Source organism: Gopherus evgoodei, chromosome 2 (assembly GCF_007399415.2).
Source record: "Gopherus evgoodei ecotype Sinaloan lineage chromosome 2, rGopEvg1_v1.p, whole genome shotgun sequence".
Classification (NCBI taxonomy): Eukaryota; Metazoa; Chordata; order Testudines; family Testudinidae; genus Gopherus; species Gopherus evgoodei.
In genome coordinates, this window is record NC_044323.1 from 76,056,507 (window position 1) to 76,075,379 (window position 18,873).

Genomic DNA, 18,873 nt, shown 5'->3' on the forward strand with positions numbered 1-18,873 from the left:
ACAACAGTGTCAGTGCATTCTGGGAAAGTGTGAGCAACCATCCCAGAATGCCTTAGCTAGGCAAAGCCTGCCTGAAGGACATGCAGGGGCAAAGGGCAATGAATTCCAGGACATTCTACTACATAGGAACCTGGGAGGAAAGAGGACCTGCAAAACCAATTACAGAGGAACAACTAGGGAAGTAGTCTCAACTACAAAAAAACTAAAATGTGTGCCAAACGTGTAACAGTAAGATAGCCATATATCAGCATAGACCATTAGCAAGGATGAAACACTTAGTTACCACAGTTATTAACTGAGTATGAACCACATGTGTCTTGACAAAATCATGATTACATCAGCCATGCAAGTGATAGGCAGTAATCTGGTTCAAAGCTGTAATGCCCTGAATACAAGTCCTTAATAGCTATTCAGGTCCCAAAATCCAGATAACACAGGCAGGTCTGAGCCACAATTTAAAAACTCTAGAGACTGGGTCTTAATTTCTTTAATTCAAAATACCTCACTCATAAGGTATGTCCTAGTTATTGTGCAACAAAACGTCTGCTGGAACCATATATTTTGATATATAGTACCTGGGAAGTTACCCAAGGACTTGAAGATTTCAGAGTGGAGGAGTCTGTCTAGAAACATTTATAATCACGTAAATTGCATGGTAAAATGTGGCAAACTAAATAACCACCCTAAAGTTTGCCATCTTTGTTTAGTTTCTTCTATAAGGTCATGTATGTTGACCAAAATATGTATTTATATTTAATACTTGAAGCTCAGCTGTCACCTGCCTAGAATTACAATGGCATCTCTGAGCACAACAAACATTCAGAATTATCCTTACTATCCTTTACTAAAAACAGCATCTAAAATTTGATTTTCAAGCTAACAAAATAGTACAGTACAGGCATCTCGGAGGCAACACATCCGGACCAAAAAATAAATAAATAAAAATAAGTGGCAGTGAGTGTTTAACATGCTGTCTCAAACTCTTATTTACTCTGAAGGCAGCTGCTGCATCATCCAGCCTTCCAGAAATCACTGCTAAAATTAAGGTCACCAGTAAATGACCATGAAATGGGTTATTAAGCTGTAGATAAAAGGTTCAGAGGAATACGTTTTCTATAAAATACTTCACTGCTCCAGAGTTACAAATTTATATACAGTTGTATTTTTTAAATAAGTATGAGGGCTTTGAGGGTGTCCCCCGCACCCAGATTTTATTTTTACAATTCAGACTGGAAAGTGATTTATAGGTGGATGAGCATCCTCCACTATTTCATGGTATTTCACTCCAGCTGAAGTAGTATATTTACCTATGAAAAGTTTCATGAGAGGGTTTTGAAGAAGTCTAAAATAAGTTAGGCAACAAACTCTCAGTGAAATTCAATTCTCTCAGCTCCTTTGAAAACATCACCCTTAATAAATTTTAATATTTAAGCTTATTAACTGTTTCACTGTATTCCTATCCATCTCTAATTTATGAGGAAAACAAACGTTAGGAAAATCTCTTCATTTAGCTCTCATGTACTCCAAGTGACGTTTCATTGAAGAAATCCTGATTTATTCTATTGACACTTCATACTTAAATACATGTTTGAAAATTACAGTTGTCTCTTCTGCATACCTGCTTGAATGCTTTTAAAAGGTACCATTAAAAAAAAGTGATAATGCAAGTAACTATGTTAATGTATCATTGGTGTGATCAATGTTTCAAATGCAGAGTCAGGAAATTCAGAGATAAGAAGCCAAATTCTCTGTTAGCATAACTCCACTGAAGCCAATAGAGAATTACCATAGGTGCCGGAACTAAGAGTACTTGTGGGGGTGCTGCTGAACCTCTGGCTTGAAGTGGTTTCCACCATGTACAGAGTTTACAGTTTGGTTCAATGGCTCTCAGCACTCCCCACTATACAAATTGTTCCAGTGCCCCGGAGAGTTACATGTGTCATAAGGTTCCTATAGCAACTTCATCTCTCCCTCCTTGTACATCTATATTCCATGGTAAGTCAACATTTGTGCAATAATCCAAAATGATGCATGTAAAATGTTGTAAAACAAGATGTTTAGTTCAGTCCTCAAAAAAATTACAATTAAAAAGGAAGTTCAGAGAACAACAAAAATTACTAGAAGCATGGATACCTAATTTAACAGTTTTAAATATACACAAGCATGCATAACCCTGTACTTAACCGTGAGTTCATTTTTGTCTCTGTATATATGAATTTAGTAATCACGAAAAATGCTAGACTGACAATTCTGGAGACTAAAATCCTCTCTCTGTCCTCAGAGGAGGCACAGAATTATTAGCAGCAACAATGCAAGGTTCCCCAAACCACAGTATGCCTAACTTGATCTGGAGAAATGACCTCTACAGGTGAGGCTACAGGTCAGTTTCAGCTAATTCAGTCAGCCTCTCCGCTGAAACTGCCACAAAAAGGTGCCAGTTATTTTCAATTGTGCTTGTGTTTTGCAACCTGGCTGATAGTCCACAAGGAACTGGATTAAGACTGAACTGCTTTCACAGTATCAAGTCACCAAACTGTAACATCTTTTAGTCACTACCAATTTCGGCTTGATTTGAATAAGTGATCTAAAGGTGAAAGAGCAAATTGAGTATGAAACAAAGCTTTAAAACAAAAACTTGCTTCACGTTCACTTCTATATGTTTATACAGGAACTGCCATAGCGGGTCAGACCCAAGGTCCTATTAGTCCAGTATCCATATCTTTTCTCTGACAGTGACCAATGACAGATGCTTCAGAAGCAGCAGCAAGAACCCCACTGTAGGCAGCTCCGGGATAATCTAGCACCCATATTAAATCTCATCCTGATCTTTAAAAGTTAGAAATTAGCTTAAATCCTAAAGCATGAAGTTTAATATCCCTTCCAACAATGTTTATAATTAATTATAAAACAATGCTGGGTTCCCTTGTTCTCCATATTAAGTGTCCAAACTCTCTTTAAATCTTGGTATTTATTCTTGCTCTCAATGACTGCTTGTGGCAATGAGTTCCACAGTCTAATTGCACACTTTTCATCAGCCTTTTAATTTCATTTTAATTAACTTTTAATTTAATTGACTGTCCCCTTATTCTTGTGTTACAAGGCAGAGGGAAAGGAAGTTCTCTATCTATCTTCACTATGCCATTCATTATTTTACATTATTGTACCATGTCTGTTCTTATTCATTTGCTTTCAAAGAATCAAACAATCCCAAACTTGTCAATCTCTCTTCACATGAGTGTTTTTCCATGCCCTTAAATCTCTCATTGCCCTTTTCTGACATATACACATTAATTCTGCAATATCATTTTTTATATCAGGTGACCAATATGCACAGAGTATTCCAGAAGAGGCTGCACCATCGATTTCTATATTATTCTCTTTCTGGTTCCTGAAGTATCCTAACACCTGGTTTCCTTTTTTGACTGCAGATGCACATTGAAGACAGCCAAATGAAGCTCAGTGACACACACAACCCTTTTCTGAGCTGATACAGTTAATTTAGGACCTTGTGAGATGTATAAATAATTATATTTTCTCCTTCAATGTACATTAGTTGTTTTGCATTTATCAATATTGACCTTCACTTGTCATTATGCCATTCATTCATCTAGCTTGTTCAAGTCTCTTAAATTCCTCACACTTCTCTGTGGTCCTAACAAATAAATTTATGTTACCTGCAAATTTGCTACCTCACTACTCACTCCTGTTTACATCACAAATAGCCCGTGTGGAACCTTGAGGCCCCATCTCTTAACCTTTTGCCATGAGGAAAACATACCATTTCATAGAGTCTGCTTTCTCTCTCCTAGTCGGCAGGAGGTGGCAACATTTGGCCTTCCACTCATGACTTCAACCTACTTCTTTAGGTAGCATCTTGTGAGGGGCCTTCTCAAAAGGTGTTTTGGAAGTATAAATAAATTAAGCCAATCCATACTCCTTTATCCGCTACTTTATTGATACATTCAAAGAATTTTAAAAGATTAGCAGATACTTTTCTTTTGCAGAAACCATGCTGGTTAAACCCTATCATATAGACATCTTCCAGGTTTTTTACATGTTAAGTCCTAAGGGTCTATAATTCCTCGGATCACCCCAGAGCCTTTTTTAAATACAGTATAGCTACCACATTTGCTACCCTCCAGTTCTCTGGAACAGTAGCTATTTTTATTGTGAGACTGCATATTTTTGTTAGCAGCTCAGATACTTGATACCTAAACTCCTTCAAAATTCTGGGCCTGGTGACCTACTGCTTTTAAAATTATTCATTTCCACCAGCACTTCTATCTTTGACACCTCAGTCTTGTTTTGAGGATCCTCTGGTTGTCCTGGCACTCTGTCCATTTCAGAACATTAAGTGACCACAAAACTTTAGGTAGTTCATTAAAACAGATCTATCTACAAAACATACAGAATTATAGAAGTATCATTTTTATTTTAAAAAAGTCAAAAATGTAAATTCTGAGCACTGGCATGGCCTGGTATCAGACATGTCAAGTCTGGTACAGTTACACGGGGACTTTGCACTTATGCTAGTTCATATATGAAACCTACAGTAAATGTATTTACATATGGAAAGGGTATTGCATCTTTTACAAACTTAGACATTTTTAAAATGGAGTGTATACTGCATGCATAACCGCTTTTGGATGAAGACCAAATTTGAAGGGCATATTGCAGCACCAAGCTACTACAAGAACACTTTAAAAATCCACCGAACATAGCTGCTTAAAATAAAGTACAGCAGAAATCTATTAGTCATACCACCACCTTACTATAAATAAGAATTTGAACATTCATTTAAGGTTCCTCTCCACTACTGAATGTTTCTATGTTCTTGTTGGGAGATTTTCTTTATGGAATTATTGCTATATTGTCTTATTAAGTAGCTAGATCAGGGGTAGGCAAACTTTTTGGCCTCAGGGCCACATCGGGAAATAGAAATTGTATGAATGCTCACAAAATTGGGGTTGAGGTGCGGGCTCTGGGGTGGGGTTGGAGATGAGGAGTTTGGGATGTAGGACAGTGCTCTGGGCTGGGACCTAAGGGTTCGGAGGGCAGGAGGGAGGATCAGGGCTGGGGCAGGGGTACGGGAAGACATGCAGGTTCCAGCTGGGGGTGTGGGTTCTGGGGTGGGGCTGGGGATGAGAGGTTTAAGGTGCAGGAGAGTGCTCAGGGCTGGGATCAAGGGGGTTGGAGAGCGGGAGAGGGATCAGGGCTGTGGCAGGTGGTTGGGGCATAGGGAAAGGCTATGGGGTGCAGGCTCCGAGTAGTGCTTACCTCAAACAGCTCCCAGAAGCAGTGGCATGTCCCTCCTCTGGCTCCTACGGGGAGGCGTGGCCAGGTGGCTCTGCACTCTGCCGCATCCACAGGCACTGCCCCTGCAGCTCCCATTGGAGCACCGGAGGGGGCCATTGAAGCAGTAGGAGCCAGAGTGAAGCCATGCCGCGGCTTCCAGGAGCCGCATGGTGGGGCACTCGACCCTGCACCTCAGCTGGAGCACTAGAGCAGAACTGAGCCATGTGGTTCAGCTCCTGTCCCAACACTCCAGCTGGAGCGCCGGTGTGGGGCCAAGCAGCGTGGTCCGGCCCTTGATCCAGCTTCCTGGCTGGAACATCAGAGTGGGGCCAAGCTGCATGGTGCGGTCCCCAAATCAACACCCTGCTGGAGTGGGGCTGAACTGCGTGGTGCGGCCTCCAACCCGGTGCCCTGGCTGGAGCGCTGAAGCAGGGCAAACCCCAGACCCCGCTCCTCAGAGGGAGCTCACGGGCTGACTTAAAATGGCTCGCAGGCTGTAGTTTGCCCATCCCTAAGATAGATCATGAATATGTATGGCTCCTGTACAACTTCTGTAAATCTTGAGTATAATTTTCTCTAGCTAAAACTTATGCCCTTAAAGTTTCACTCCTGAAATCCACAATAGATCTCTGCATTTACATTACAAAACACATATGCAACATTACACAGCAAAGCATACACACTTTTTCTAATATGTATTTAAAAGTTTCTGAGCATTGAAGGTAACCATGTTTTTTGTTAAGCTTCAGGAAAGGGAAATTGTACTTTTTTTTTTTTTTTTTTTTTAATAAAGAGTCTGTATTTAATAAACTGAGGTAATATATTTTATTTGACCAACGTCTGCTGGTGAGAGAGAGAAACTTTCGACCTTACACAGAGCTCTTAGTCAGGTCTGGGAAACTAACCCAAAGCGTCACTGTTAAATACCAGGTTTGAACAGACTGTTTAGCAAAAGTAGTTAACACATACTGTACTTCAAGGGATCATTCAAGGTAAAGTTAGTGTTCTTATTGCACACACTGTCCATATTAAACTACAGCATTCATTTAATATCTATAACTATGAGAACCTTAACTTCCATGTCTGACTAATGTGTAGCATCCAGTTTACAAAACACAAAAATAGCTATTTTGCATTTAATAATAAATGCAAAACATTACCTTTGTTCACCCTCTAGATGATTAGAAGAGGTCCAGAGTGAAGATGTTCCTTAATTTATTAAAGAAAGGGAAACATTTTATAAAACCTAGAAAACACACACACACTCCACTTTGGGTTGCCTAACAGGTTAATAGGCAAATAGGTCACCAAACACAGGGAACACATTTATGTAGTTCAGTTATGCACAGTATGATTTAAATAAAAAAAGCCAAACCTTTTATAAAACAACCACTATGTGAAAATTGGTAATCTGTATATTCTTCCACTAAGGAAACAGTGAAGTCTATCATAAAAGTTAATCATGCCTGGAGAAAATGGTACTTCAGTAAGTTATTTAAACAGAATGAAAAGCAAAAGCATAATAAAATTTACAATCTCTAAAAAGACAGGACATCATCTTTTAGGGATTATATTTCAGAAAACTTCAATAGCTCCACATCATATAGATGATTTGATCACTATTCTCCATTTCACCTTCCCTCCTCTTTCCCTGAAAAGATCTGTTTAAAAAAATCTGACATTCCACAGTAAGTCACTCATTTTGCAAAGAACCATCACTTTGTTTTGCTCTTTGTGGAAAAAAATAATATTTTAAAGAACATGAAATGTCTTAGAAATTTTTAAATAGGCCTTAAGATATGAAAGCACAGAGAAGGAACAACCACCTGATTTGAAGACACGATTTGTCTCACTGCAGCTGCTTGCAACTTACTCATCTAGTCAAATTTCTTTTGACATAAATATATAGATCTACATCATGAGTTGTCATCCCTTCATTCCTAAGACTAGATGGAAGCAAAGTCCCCAAATTTGTTTCTACTGTAACATGGGATCACAGTATAGAAAAGGTTCAGAAGCACCCATCTGGAGTCTCAGCTTCTATTCATATGCTGAACAGATGTAACAGAACAACAGTGCAGCTACAGCTAACAGAAACACTAATTTAATAAATAATACCTTATGCCTAAGACTATGACAGTCATGGGTATTTTTAGTTAAAAAAAAAAGTCATGGACGCGACATGGGCAATAAACAAAAATTCACGGCCTGTGATCTGTCCATGAATTGTACTATTAATAACCCTGACTAAATTTTAGCTGGGGAGCCGCTGCTCTGGAAGGGGCCCCCAGGGTAAGAGGCACCAGCTCCTGGGGGCCACCGCCAACCCCCTACTGCTCCAGCCACCCCTGGGACTGTTCTAGCAGAGGCCAGTGCAACTGACCCCAGGGCCACCTGATCAGCTGTCCCTGGGTGTCATAAACAGATAGTTAAGGGTTAATGTCTCTTTTACCTGTAAAGGGTTAACAAACAGGGACCCAAACACCTGACCAGAGGACCAATCAGGAAACAAGATACTTTCAAATCTGGATGGAGGGAAGCTTTTGTTTGTGGGGTTTGGGTTTGTGCGTTGTTCTCTCTGGGTCCTGGACGGGACTAGAGGTGCAACCAGGTTTCTGCCAATCTCCCTGCTACAGTCTCTTATCTATTCAGAATAGTAAGTAAGTACCAAAGGTGGTTATAGTCTTTTAACTTGTTTTCTTATTTGCAGATTTGTACTTGCTGGAAGTAGCTTAAATTGTGTTTCTGCTGGAGAAAGCTTCTTTCTATTGTCTATAAGCTAGAAAAACCCTGTATATTTACCATCTTGATTACAGAGACAGTTTTTATGTTTTTCCTTCTTTATTAAAGTTTTCTCTTTTTTTAGAATCTAATTGATTTTTTTTTTTGTTATCTTTTGTAAGACTCCAGGGAAGGGTGTCTGCACTCACCAGGGAATTGGTGGGAGAAAGGAAAGGGAGGAGGGAAGAAAAACCTGCTCTCGGCGTTTATCTCTGTATCTCTCTCCGGGGAAGAAGGGAGGGGAAAGGGGTGATTCAAGGAATTGAATCACGGTTATCTCCTAGGGTACCCAGGGCAGGAAAGAGCTGGGAGAAAGAAAGGAGGGGGAAAGAAAATGGTTTATTCCCCTTTATTTTGAGACTCAAGGAATCTGGGTCTTGGGGGTCCCCAGGGAAGGGTTTGGGGAGACCAGAGTCTATCAGGCGCTCTACCTAAGTCCTGACTGGTGGCAGCCTATCAGATCTAAGCTGGTAATCAAGCTTAGAGGGATTCATGCCAGTACCCATATTTTGGACGCTAAGGTTCAGATTTGGGAATTATACTATGACACTGGGGCCAGCTGCTTGGGCAGCCCTGAGGTCAGCCACACTGGCCGCTGCAGAAGTCACGGAGGTCATGGAAAGTCATGGACTCCATGACTTGTGCGTCCTCCATGACAGACACGGAGCCCTACTTATGTCTGTAAAACTGAATATGTAAAGCACAATATACAGGAAAAGTGATCTTTTCAAAATCCCAGTAAAGCAAATAATTAGGTACTGGAGTAGATAAAGTGATTTGCTCCAGATCTCCCTGAGACAGTGTCAGTGTAGTATTAAAATTCAAGAATTTCTGTCTCTCAATCAATGAGCTCGTGCTGCACAAATTTAAATTCATGGAACAACCTTGCATTCTAGAAAGTTCTAAAATAAAGTTTATATCCCACTTACACAGCTGAGCCATCTACATTTTGTATCACTCATTCCACGTATTGATTTTTCATAGAAAAACATTAATTGATAGGTGTCAAAGGGGCACAACTGCCTCCCAAGCAGCTACTGGTGACTGAATGTGGCTCTGCTATGGCCTGCTGCAGTTTCCCCCTCAATGTGGTAACAATGAGGTCACTTGAATAGCCCAGTCAAATACTCTACATCACTATCTCTCCCTTTAAACACCATCAGAAAGGAGCACATGTACAATGGTTTACATGCTCTTACCTCAGAGCCAGATAAAACTTAAAAGCCCAAAGCTCAAGTCTGGGTTCCAGCAGCTGCTGCTTCTGCTGTAAGGTCTCAGGCTGCTCCACTGCATGGAGATCTCTGCAGTCTTTCCCCTTCTTGGTCAGAATCTCTCCAAGGCACCTTGTCCAGCAGAGCTCTGTAATCCCTTATCCAACTGCTTTAGGAGCACAGCTTCTGTGTAGCTCAATCTCCATCCAGGCTTTAGAGGAGCACTGCTTCTGCTTAGTTCAGACTTCCTGGGAGCTCCCCTTCCTCTGAAGCTTCCTTTCTCCTCAGGAGCCCACCTGTTCTTTACTTAATTAACTGCCTTCCAGCTACTTAGGCAGTTAACCATCCCCACATGGACATGGTCTGGCTCATTCTCGTCAAGAGAGCTTGTCACAGGTCAGCTGGGCAAAAGGGCCAGCTCTGTGACAAGAGTATTAAAGCTTAACTGATTTTCCTTGGTCACATAACAATATAACTAACAAATGCAGCTGGTTTTGCACTTTATCCTAGATCCCCTTTTTGCTTTCCTTTCTCCTCCTATTTCCCATTTTCCACAATATTCCTTCACACTGTGTTACTTTTCATCCAACAGGATGAGAGAAAAAAGTATTCTAAAACCCAAACTAATTTCCATCTCTCACCACCAGCCTAGTTTTCATCTTCCCACACACCAAAAAATGAAAATATAAACTGACCCTGACAGAAAACTAGAGATTACAGCTCTGTACCAAAAAATGATACCTACTCTGTATCTACAAATGTACCAGACTAACACATACTGTACAGCTATTTTCTTAAACTGAGTTTACTAGTATTATGGAAAAAAATGTTCTTTGTATTGTAGTTTTCATAAGACAATGTCAAAGTCTGGAAATGCAATTCCATATTTTTATATTTATGTATATACATACACATGCACATGCAAATACTTGGATGCTTATCAATACTATTTCAATCCGGAAGCCATGCCAAACAACAACCTGCTCTCTTTTGCTAAGCCTGCAGTACTTCTTGGCTCAGTAGCAGTGAAAATACCAGGAGATTAGCCTCTCCTTTTGATTTCAGTATTTCCAGTCCTGACTAAAAGGAGAAGAATAATTTTGAAACGAGAATTCTAACAAAATTTCGCAAAACTGAGAAAAGCAAATTTGAGGGCAAAAAGACTCATGGTCATATTTTATCTGAGCCAGTTTAAATCCAATATCATCAAAAGAATATTGGACTAGCATACCAAAAATTGCTGCAATAAGATTAGTTATAAAGTTATTTTCCCAGACCTACTTTAAACTAGATTCTCTGTTCAGAAGGCAACTCATGAGGGCAAAAAAATATGATAAAACTGCTTTCAGTAAGTACATTCTTCCATCGAGCTTCAGCCAGTTACAATACTTCTCTTTTTACTTTGATCTAACAAAGGTTACTTCTATGAAAAAACATGACTCATTATCACCTGTGGAGAAGTGAGGGCGGTTGAAGTAATTGCCTAAAATTACTCTCTGACAGAAAATTATCCTAAACCTGCTCACTTACACTTGATATTTTATTTAGAAGTGCAGGGAAGGGGGGAAATTACTTGGACTTTTTTCATTAAACTATAAACATAAAAACATGTAGAGATACTCATGAAAGCTTTCTAGCTGATAATTAAAGGTTAATATAAAAACATAAGAACAAAAACAAAATCATTCATAAAGAATAATTCATTCAAGTACTCCATTAAAAATAAATGGTCAAATTAACATATTACCCTAGGAGCACGACACTATTCAAAAGTAGTTCTACTGAATTGTCTATATAAAAATGCAACAACAAAGGCTAACACTGACCAACAAACAGACTGAAGATCTGTGCCCTTTAAGACATAAGATTTATTTTAAGTTTCATTCACATACTGTAAAAGGTACATAACTGGATGAACTATAAATTCCCTTTGAGTTTAAAATATATAAAACACAATAAAAGAGCAATACAAAGAGAATTTTATAGGCTCTACTGTTACATGTTTTTAACCCAGAACCACTCATTGTTTCAATTACTGAAAAGCCCTCATGAAAAAGTCTTATTTAATTTCTTTAAAACTCTTTTGGTTTCATCCCAGTTAATTACTATAAGATCCTAGAGAAAAATTACTGTAAGGCAGCGTCTATACTAGAGAATTTTACAGAAGATTCCCACTAGTTCTATTACTGGTTCTGTCAGACTAATGGTGGCACTGATGTAGATAAGGCTCTTCAGCTTCTGGACCAAAACACACACTGCTCTGAAATGCGAGTACACCGATTTCATGTAGTTCAATGGATGTTAAGCATATCAGAAATCAGGAGGAGCCTTTTAACTTTACATTGTAGCTAACAATTCTGCTTGTAGTTTAGAGAACACTGCAAATGCAAGCATTTTATATCAAATTGCCAGGAGAAAAAGTTTAAAATCAGAAATGCAATTCCATATTATATACTGATCATAAAACCTGTGTAAGTTACTAAAAGTCCCTCTTAAGTACACTGCCTTGTTAATTAGATCAGCTTGCTGAGACTGCAGCTGCTGCAAGTACCCTCCATCCTGAGCCCTGCTATGTCTCCCCTGCTCTATGGAAGATGGGGTAAGCGGGGTGCAGAAGCAGGGGGACACCTGACATTAGCCACCTTCTTCCTTCTCTCCCCCCAGCACAGCAAGTAGGAGTCTTGGGGAGCAGCTCTAAGGCAGAGGGCAGGAACAGCATATGGCAGTGGGCAGAGGGATAGCTGAACTGCAGGCAGCTGCTGCATGGGGAACTTAGGGAAGCGGGGAGGTGATTGGGGGGCTGCCAGTCCACCCTGGTTCCAAGCCCCCACCAGCTAGCTGCAACGGGCTGCTCTTCCTGCAAGCAGTAGACAAAGCAACTGACTACCAAATGATGTTAGAAGGGAGCATTGCACAACTTTAAACGAGCATGTTCTCTAACTGATCAGCAACGAAACAATGTTAACCGGGACAACTTTAAGTGAGGAGTTAATATACTGAGGTGGCTCATATAGTGGCTTTTACTACACATTAAAAATATTGCTTATTTTGATGGTAAAACTTCAATTCTTTTACAAAGAAACAGAAATACTACATACTGTACAAATCTATAATCCTTTAAATAAACTCATCATCCAAATCATAATGAGCTCTTTGATAAAGAGAAACAAAAAAAAGGAAAAGAAAAGAATTCCGCCTCTTGCTGCATTTTTGGTTCTTCATCCCTCTCCTCCTCTTCTGGAGAATCAATCTAGGCAGCAGCCTTACCAGCCATACCAGAGCATTGACAAATGCAGTTAGCTATTTTGGGTCCATGGACATCCATCCTCTCTCCAGTAATAATGCAAAGCAATTATAAACTATTATGAATAGGGACTGAAAAACCCACTCACCTAGAGCAGGGGTCAGTAACCTATGGCACGAGAGCCCATTTTTGATGGCATGCAGGGCGGGCTGAGCCACTCAGCCCACCGCCGCTCTGGGGCTCCCGTTGCTGGCCGCTTGCCAGCCAGGGTCCCACCACCGGTCCCACTCAGTGCCCGCTGCTGGCCTAGGGTTCCTTCCCCCAGGCCAGCAGCGAGCTGAGACCCCAGCCAGACAGGGTCCAGGCCTCCAGCCCTGCTCAGCCCTACCAGCCACTAGCTGCACTCAACTCCGCTGCCGATCTGGGGTTCCAGCCGGTTAACAACTGATCACTCAGAAGCCTATGTGCAGCTTAAAGTATCCAAATATATGCCACCAGAGATTGGAAAACTCATCAAGGAAAACCAAGGGCAAGGATCACACTAAACTAGTAAGATCTGCATTTTAATTTAATTAAATAAAGCTTCTGAAACATTTTGAAAACCTTGTTTATTTTACATATAACAGTAGTTTGGTTATATATTATAGACTTATAGACAGACCTTCTAAAAAACGTTAAAATGTATTAGCGGCACGCGAAGCCTTAAATTAGAGTTTATACATGAAGACTCGGCACACCACTGCTGAAAGGTTGCTGACCCCGACCTAGAGCGAAGTGAGCTGAGTGAGGCCAAGAAGCCACTAGCTCCTCTGGAAGGAAGGTGGGGAGGGTATAATCAGAATAATCCAAGTTCTTTCTGTGGAGGGATTGAGGAAGCAAAATGAATGGAGTCACTACATTGTACGAGAATAGGCATGAGGAGGCAGGGCCCAGAGTAGCCCAAGCAGTTGCTTTTTGCACAGGATTAGACAGAAGGCACAAGGATCTTGTGTCTCAGTGCTCTTGTAAGAGGCAGAAAAGGGTAGGAAGGAACAGAGGACTAGCTCTTGAATGTGGGACTCTCTCCTGCTAGAACAAACTTCATTGTCCTGCAAGGGACAAATCTCTGACCTTGTCTTCCTTCAGACCACAAAATAGCACATCAGCTTGTCGCAGCGCTAAAGCCTATGCTCAAACATGGCGTCTGTTTGGCCAATTGTCGGTCAAAAGGTCACACTGGTACGTGTGCAACACCGTAGTGCGGTGTGCTACATTATAGTGCCGTGTGCATTTTCCCACTCTTTTCCCTGGTCACCTGCACACAGTTTACATACAACAAAAGGGTAAAAGATACTCTATTTGTGAAGATTTAATTTCAAACTATACAAATATGCATTAAGTTGAGCTGCATATTCATTTTTACTATGCTACAAAGTAAAATGAGGTTAATTCTATTTAAACCATCAAAAATTCTTCTAAGACAGCATATTTATTTAAAGTCATAAGAATAAAAGAATATTTGGAGCTCACACACCAACAAGGACACACCACATAACTCCTACCTCTCTGACGTCATGAAGTTGGCCCGTATATTGATTCTTGGCTCTCCGGGCTGCTGCAGGCGATTTGTGATGTGTAACTGTAACAACGGTCGGTCCACTTTGACCCTGATGTTTTTGACTACTAGGAGATGCAGAATTACTCATCCCAGAAGGAAGCAAAGACAAGTTTCTGTTTCGCGAGGAGGGAGTGTTCTAGAATAAGCAACAGGATATTAAAATGAAGAATTCAGATACATGAGTACATAACATATGACCAAAAACTCTAAGGCTGCACTCTTCTCCTTATAAAACTGTACCTAGAGAACTATAGGCACACAAGTCTTATTGATGACAAAACACGCTGATAACATGTATGATGAAATTATGGCAAGGATCAACTCTGATAATGCAGAAGTTGCTTACTATCTACCTGGTTTGTCAAGATTTCTGAAGTAGGCTTCCCTAGTTCTGGCGAGTGATTTCCAAACATAGCTATTTATTAATATGCTGCAAGTGTCTTTGTAGCTAAACACACAAACCTTTTAAAGAGGGTAAATCTACTTTCCTAAGCACAAAAGAATCTCAATTACGCTGATACAACTAGATTTTATAAAGTCACTGACCTGTAATTCATGAGGCATGCTTGCTGATTATACAAAAAAGTATTTAAAGTTAATGCTTTCCCCTGATTAGTTTCTGAAATAGTTTGATGCTTCCTTTGCATAATTTTCAAAGCAGCAGCCATTGTAAGGCCCACACTCCAGGTTAAAATTAAAATTTGAGGCAGAAGTGTGCTTTGAAAGCGTCATGAGAAATTTTGGGGAGTGGATGAGGACAGGAGAGGGAGGCAATGGGGAGAGGAGGAGGCAGTGGGAGCCAGGGATGCTTAGAGGTGAAACCCAAGGGAGGCTGAAGGGGCCAGGGGCACTGGGATGGGGTGGGTAGAGAGCCCGGAGGAACACAAGTGCAGTGCCCCTGAAACTGTGATAATTATATTTTATTTCATTTTTTCTAAAGGCCCAAATCCAGCAAAGTACTTAAACGTGCTTAAGTCCAAGCACTTGAGCAGTTCCATTGATTTCAGTGGGACTACTCACATGCTTATAACTGAAAATATGCTTAAGAGTTTGCTTGATTTGGGGCCCTAACAGGGCCGGCGCTACCATTTAGGCAGCCTAGGCAATCGCCTAGGGCGCCAGGATTCTTCAGGGGGTGGCATTTTGCCAGGGGGGCGGCAGGCGGCTCCGGTTGACCTGTCGCAGGCATGCCTGCGGAGGGTTCGCTGGTCTGCGGCTCCGGTTGACCTGCCGCAGTCATGCCTGCGGACGGTCGACTGCTCGTGCAGCTCCAGTGGACCGCCCGCAGGCATGCCTGCAGCAGCTCCACCAGAGCCACGGACCAAAGGACCCTCCGCAGAAATGACTGCGGCAGCTCCACTAGAGCCGCGGGATCAGCGCGGGGGGCAGCGAAATGGCCATGCACCTAGGGCGCGAGAAACCCTAGCACCGGTCCTGTCAGAACATATTATACTAAATAATAATTAAGAACTGGAAAGTCATACTATTCAACTTTATAATATTATTAACAGCAAAAGTGGGTCAGTTGTGACGCTTCCATCCAAATTCAAGTTCCTCAACTTCAGATCCAAACCCAAGCCACTTCACAAGAGTGTTGGGATTTGGAATTCTGAACTGGCCCATCATGAAAATAAATGAGCTGTGAAGATTAAATCTGGACCTAGACCTGATCTTCCTCATGTTTCTGAGTGATCTGGATTCTGTGTCCTAGTTTAGGGTCCATCTCTAGTTAATAGTGAACTGTAAAGAGAAAAGGGAATGGCAGGCAAGCCGAGAAACGTGACTTGACCGTCCCTGCTAACTGGGTTGGGCACAGGAGATTGAGCACAGAAATTTGTTTTAAATTTACTTTCCAAAAATTCTTTCAAACCACTATCCGCCTGCATTTAATCTGTTTTACAGGTTTGCTAATGATACCCCATATTTATCATTCTGTGATACTACAGATACCAGAAGAGTCAGCAGAAGAGACATCATAGCCACCAGGAAGGTTAGCAAGAGATTACGGGTACTTGTCATACCCAAGAGAGCCAATGTCTCCTTGTAAACCCTGAAGGGAGAGCAGATTCAAATGGGGAGGAAAAATAATTTTATGAGGTTAAATTAGAACTGATTCCTGACATAATTAATTATTGGTTGCTGATACTATCACAAGAACTCTACAAATTATATCAAATGATTTTTTTGCAAATATCTGTTCTTCAGATTGATATAAAACACCAGTGTAATCCAGAGTTTTTTTGTGTGTAGCTTGCTTTTAGAACAGTCTCTATCTGCTGTTACACAGTGTCAAGAGACATTCAAAGTAGCTCTAGAAATCAAAACTCTTTTGTCTCGAGTGCCTGTCTTGAACCTCGCTGCATAACACCAGAGCCTTTAAATTGTGCCCTCCCCTCCCTGTCAGCAGTTACCAGTCTCCTCTACTATTAAAAATGGTCTGAGTTTTTTCCCCCCTCTATGAGTTCAATTGTTCGCATATCTGATCTTTTAATAGGGTTGCTACTCCATGGTTTGTTCACTGCATCACTCAAAGTTATTTTATACTAGAGAAAGCCTGAAGTATTGCAGTTTCAGTCAGGCACACAGATGTATCAGAACACAGATAATGTATCATTGTAGATATCACAGTGACAGATGCTTTAGTGTGTTATCTATATGTGGTCCATCACAGCCAAGGCTATTTTTGTCCATGTTTGAAAAATGTTGTTAGGTGATTTAATTTCCACACATAGAGAGATCTATGTAATGTGCTTACTAAGCTTCTTTCCTCTGTTTTATTACATTCTTGTTATATGCATACATCTTTTGTTTTGATTTTATTTTCGTATCAGACAAAATGGCATGTATTGTACACTGACAATAACATTTTAATAAAAAATGAGGGTGGCATAGATGCAATATTTTGAATAAAATACAGGTATGATCCCACTATTTCTACATACAAGTTCTATATATTCAGACTTGCAAAGAACAGGTAGATGAGTTTTCATAGCTGCAAAGAAAATTATTGTAGTAAGTGAATGGAAATGGAAAATGAAGTCTTATTTTCACCAGTAGTGCCTATATACTCAGAATAGCCTCAGATTTGAAACAGTATATTGTAATTTGCCAGTAAATAGCAACTGAAAGTATTCCCGTTTTTATCCCTCAAAGGCTAGTTAATGGCACTGCAGTCATGTATAAAGACTGTCACTTTCATTAAAAGGTATTAGATCTAAAACTGATAAGCTTAATTTATAATGAGCATTGGGATTAAAGTCAGACGTGTATAATAGTCATGGTAATAGTAAATTTTGTCAACTCCAGATAATCCATTTTACCAACACATATAAAAGGGGAAAGGAGAGGACTGCATTACATATTTTAGGAGAGCAATTATCTCTACACTCAGCCAAAAGATTGAGACATCTGGTATGTCAGAACCTGATACTATAAGCCCTACACGTGCAGAACATACTGCAACTACTCTCTATGCAGTGTAACAAAACAGAGTACACAGATCCGATTTAATGTATATCCTCATCATACACAAACACACTTCAGAAGTCATAAGCCAATCCTGCAAACATGGCTAAGTACAGGGTTTGCTACCATGACTAACTGCAGTTATAAGCATCAGCCATCCATTAAACTAACCATAATTGCTGGTGTTTTCCCATTTGTGTTAAACAGGACTTGGACTAAAATGAGAGACTTATTGTTTTTAATTTATCTGTGGTTATATGATATTGCTTAGATACAATTACAACTGAAGATATTTACAACACTGGAGAATCTAGATTCTTTACCTCTGATGACTTAAGCCTTCCCTCTTATTATAAGGCTTATCAAAGTATATCAAAACATCACATACTTCCGGTAGGATAAACATACAATATAGATTTTTCCTTTTAAGATTAGACTACCAACATAATGTATCCAATGATACCAGGATTCTCCCTTCCCCTGTTTAATAGGATATTTTTCAGAACAAGATCTGAAGCCCACCTCTCTGTACACTTCAGAGCCTGAACTCCAGCCCAAGCCACAACTTCCAAGCACTGCCTACGCAGCTATTGGGAATGCACGAGTCTGAGCCCCGCAAGCCCAAGCCTGTGGACCCAAGCTGGCAAGCTCACTCCAAAATGCTGTGCCTACATCCTCTATAGAATGCCAAGTAGGTTAGGGAAGAAGCAGCTCACTCAGTCCAATCTTACTATCTCTTCAACCATTGCCTCAACCCGTTCTTCCTCCTCCCACCTTCCATCCAATCTGAGAACAGCTCCTCTGCTCCACCACCCCGTCCTGAACAAGGCTCAGATTTATAGCTGGATGTAGGGCAGCTTTGAACATTCGATAACAGGGTGTGTTTTGATTACTTTAGCAGATGTTCTCTCTTTATTAAAATGGGCTACAGTTCACAAAAATATCATACCTTTGTTTCTAGTAAATTCCGCCCTATGTGAAGTTCTAACATACCAGAATTATCCCAAAGTAAGTGGTTATTTATCCAAAACCAAGTGCCTACCCACATGACAAGACTAAAGAAGCTGTAATTCTGAATTTTTTTTTTAGGTCTCTGCAGAAGCACTTTGAAGTGAAGTGTGATCAAGAACAGTATAAAAATAAAATGGCATTTATTATTCAGTTTTATGAAATAGTTGCTGCATCTAATTTATCGTTCATATAGTTCTGCTCTTATAATCATCTTACTTGTATTATTCCTTTGGGGGATTACTGAAGATAAAATTTTAGTAACCTATAAA

The 18,873-nt window shown here is 40.4% G+C and overlaps 1 protein-coding gene across 3 annotated transcripts in view; it reads right to left on the bottom strand.

The window, feature by feature from the left end:
* The window catches only part of OSBPL10 (oxysterol binding protein like 10), a 173,805-nt gene that overhangs the window by 94,822 nt on the left and 60,110 nt on the right, over positions 1 to 18,873 (bottom strand). For 2 of the 3 annotated variants that reach the window (XM_030551009.1, XM_030551008.1), the window contains exon 4: positions 14,073 to 14,264. In XM_030551009.1, coding sequence (XP_030406869.1) covers positions 14,073 to 14,264 — 192 coding nt within the window. Of the gene's footprint in view, positions 1 to 6,455; positions 6,505 to 14,072; positions 14,265 to 18,873 lie in introns of those variants that run through there. The other variant, XM_030551007.1, reaches the window with a different exon arrangement.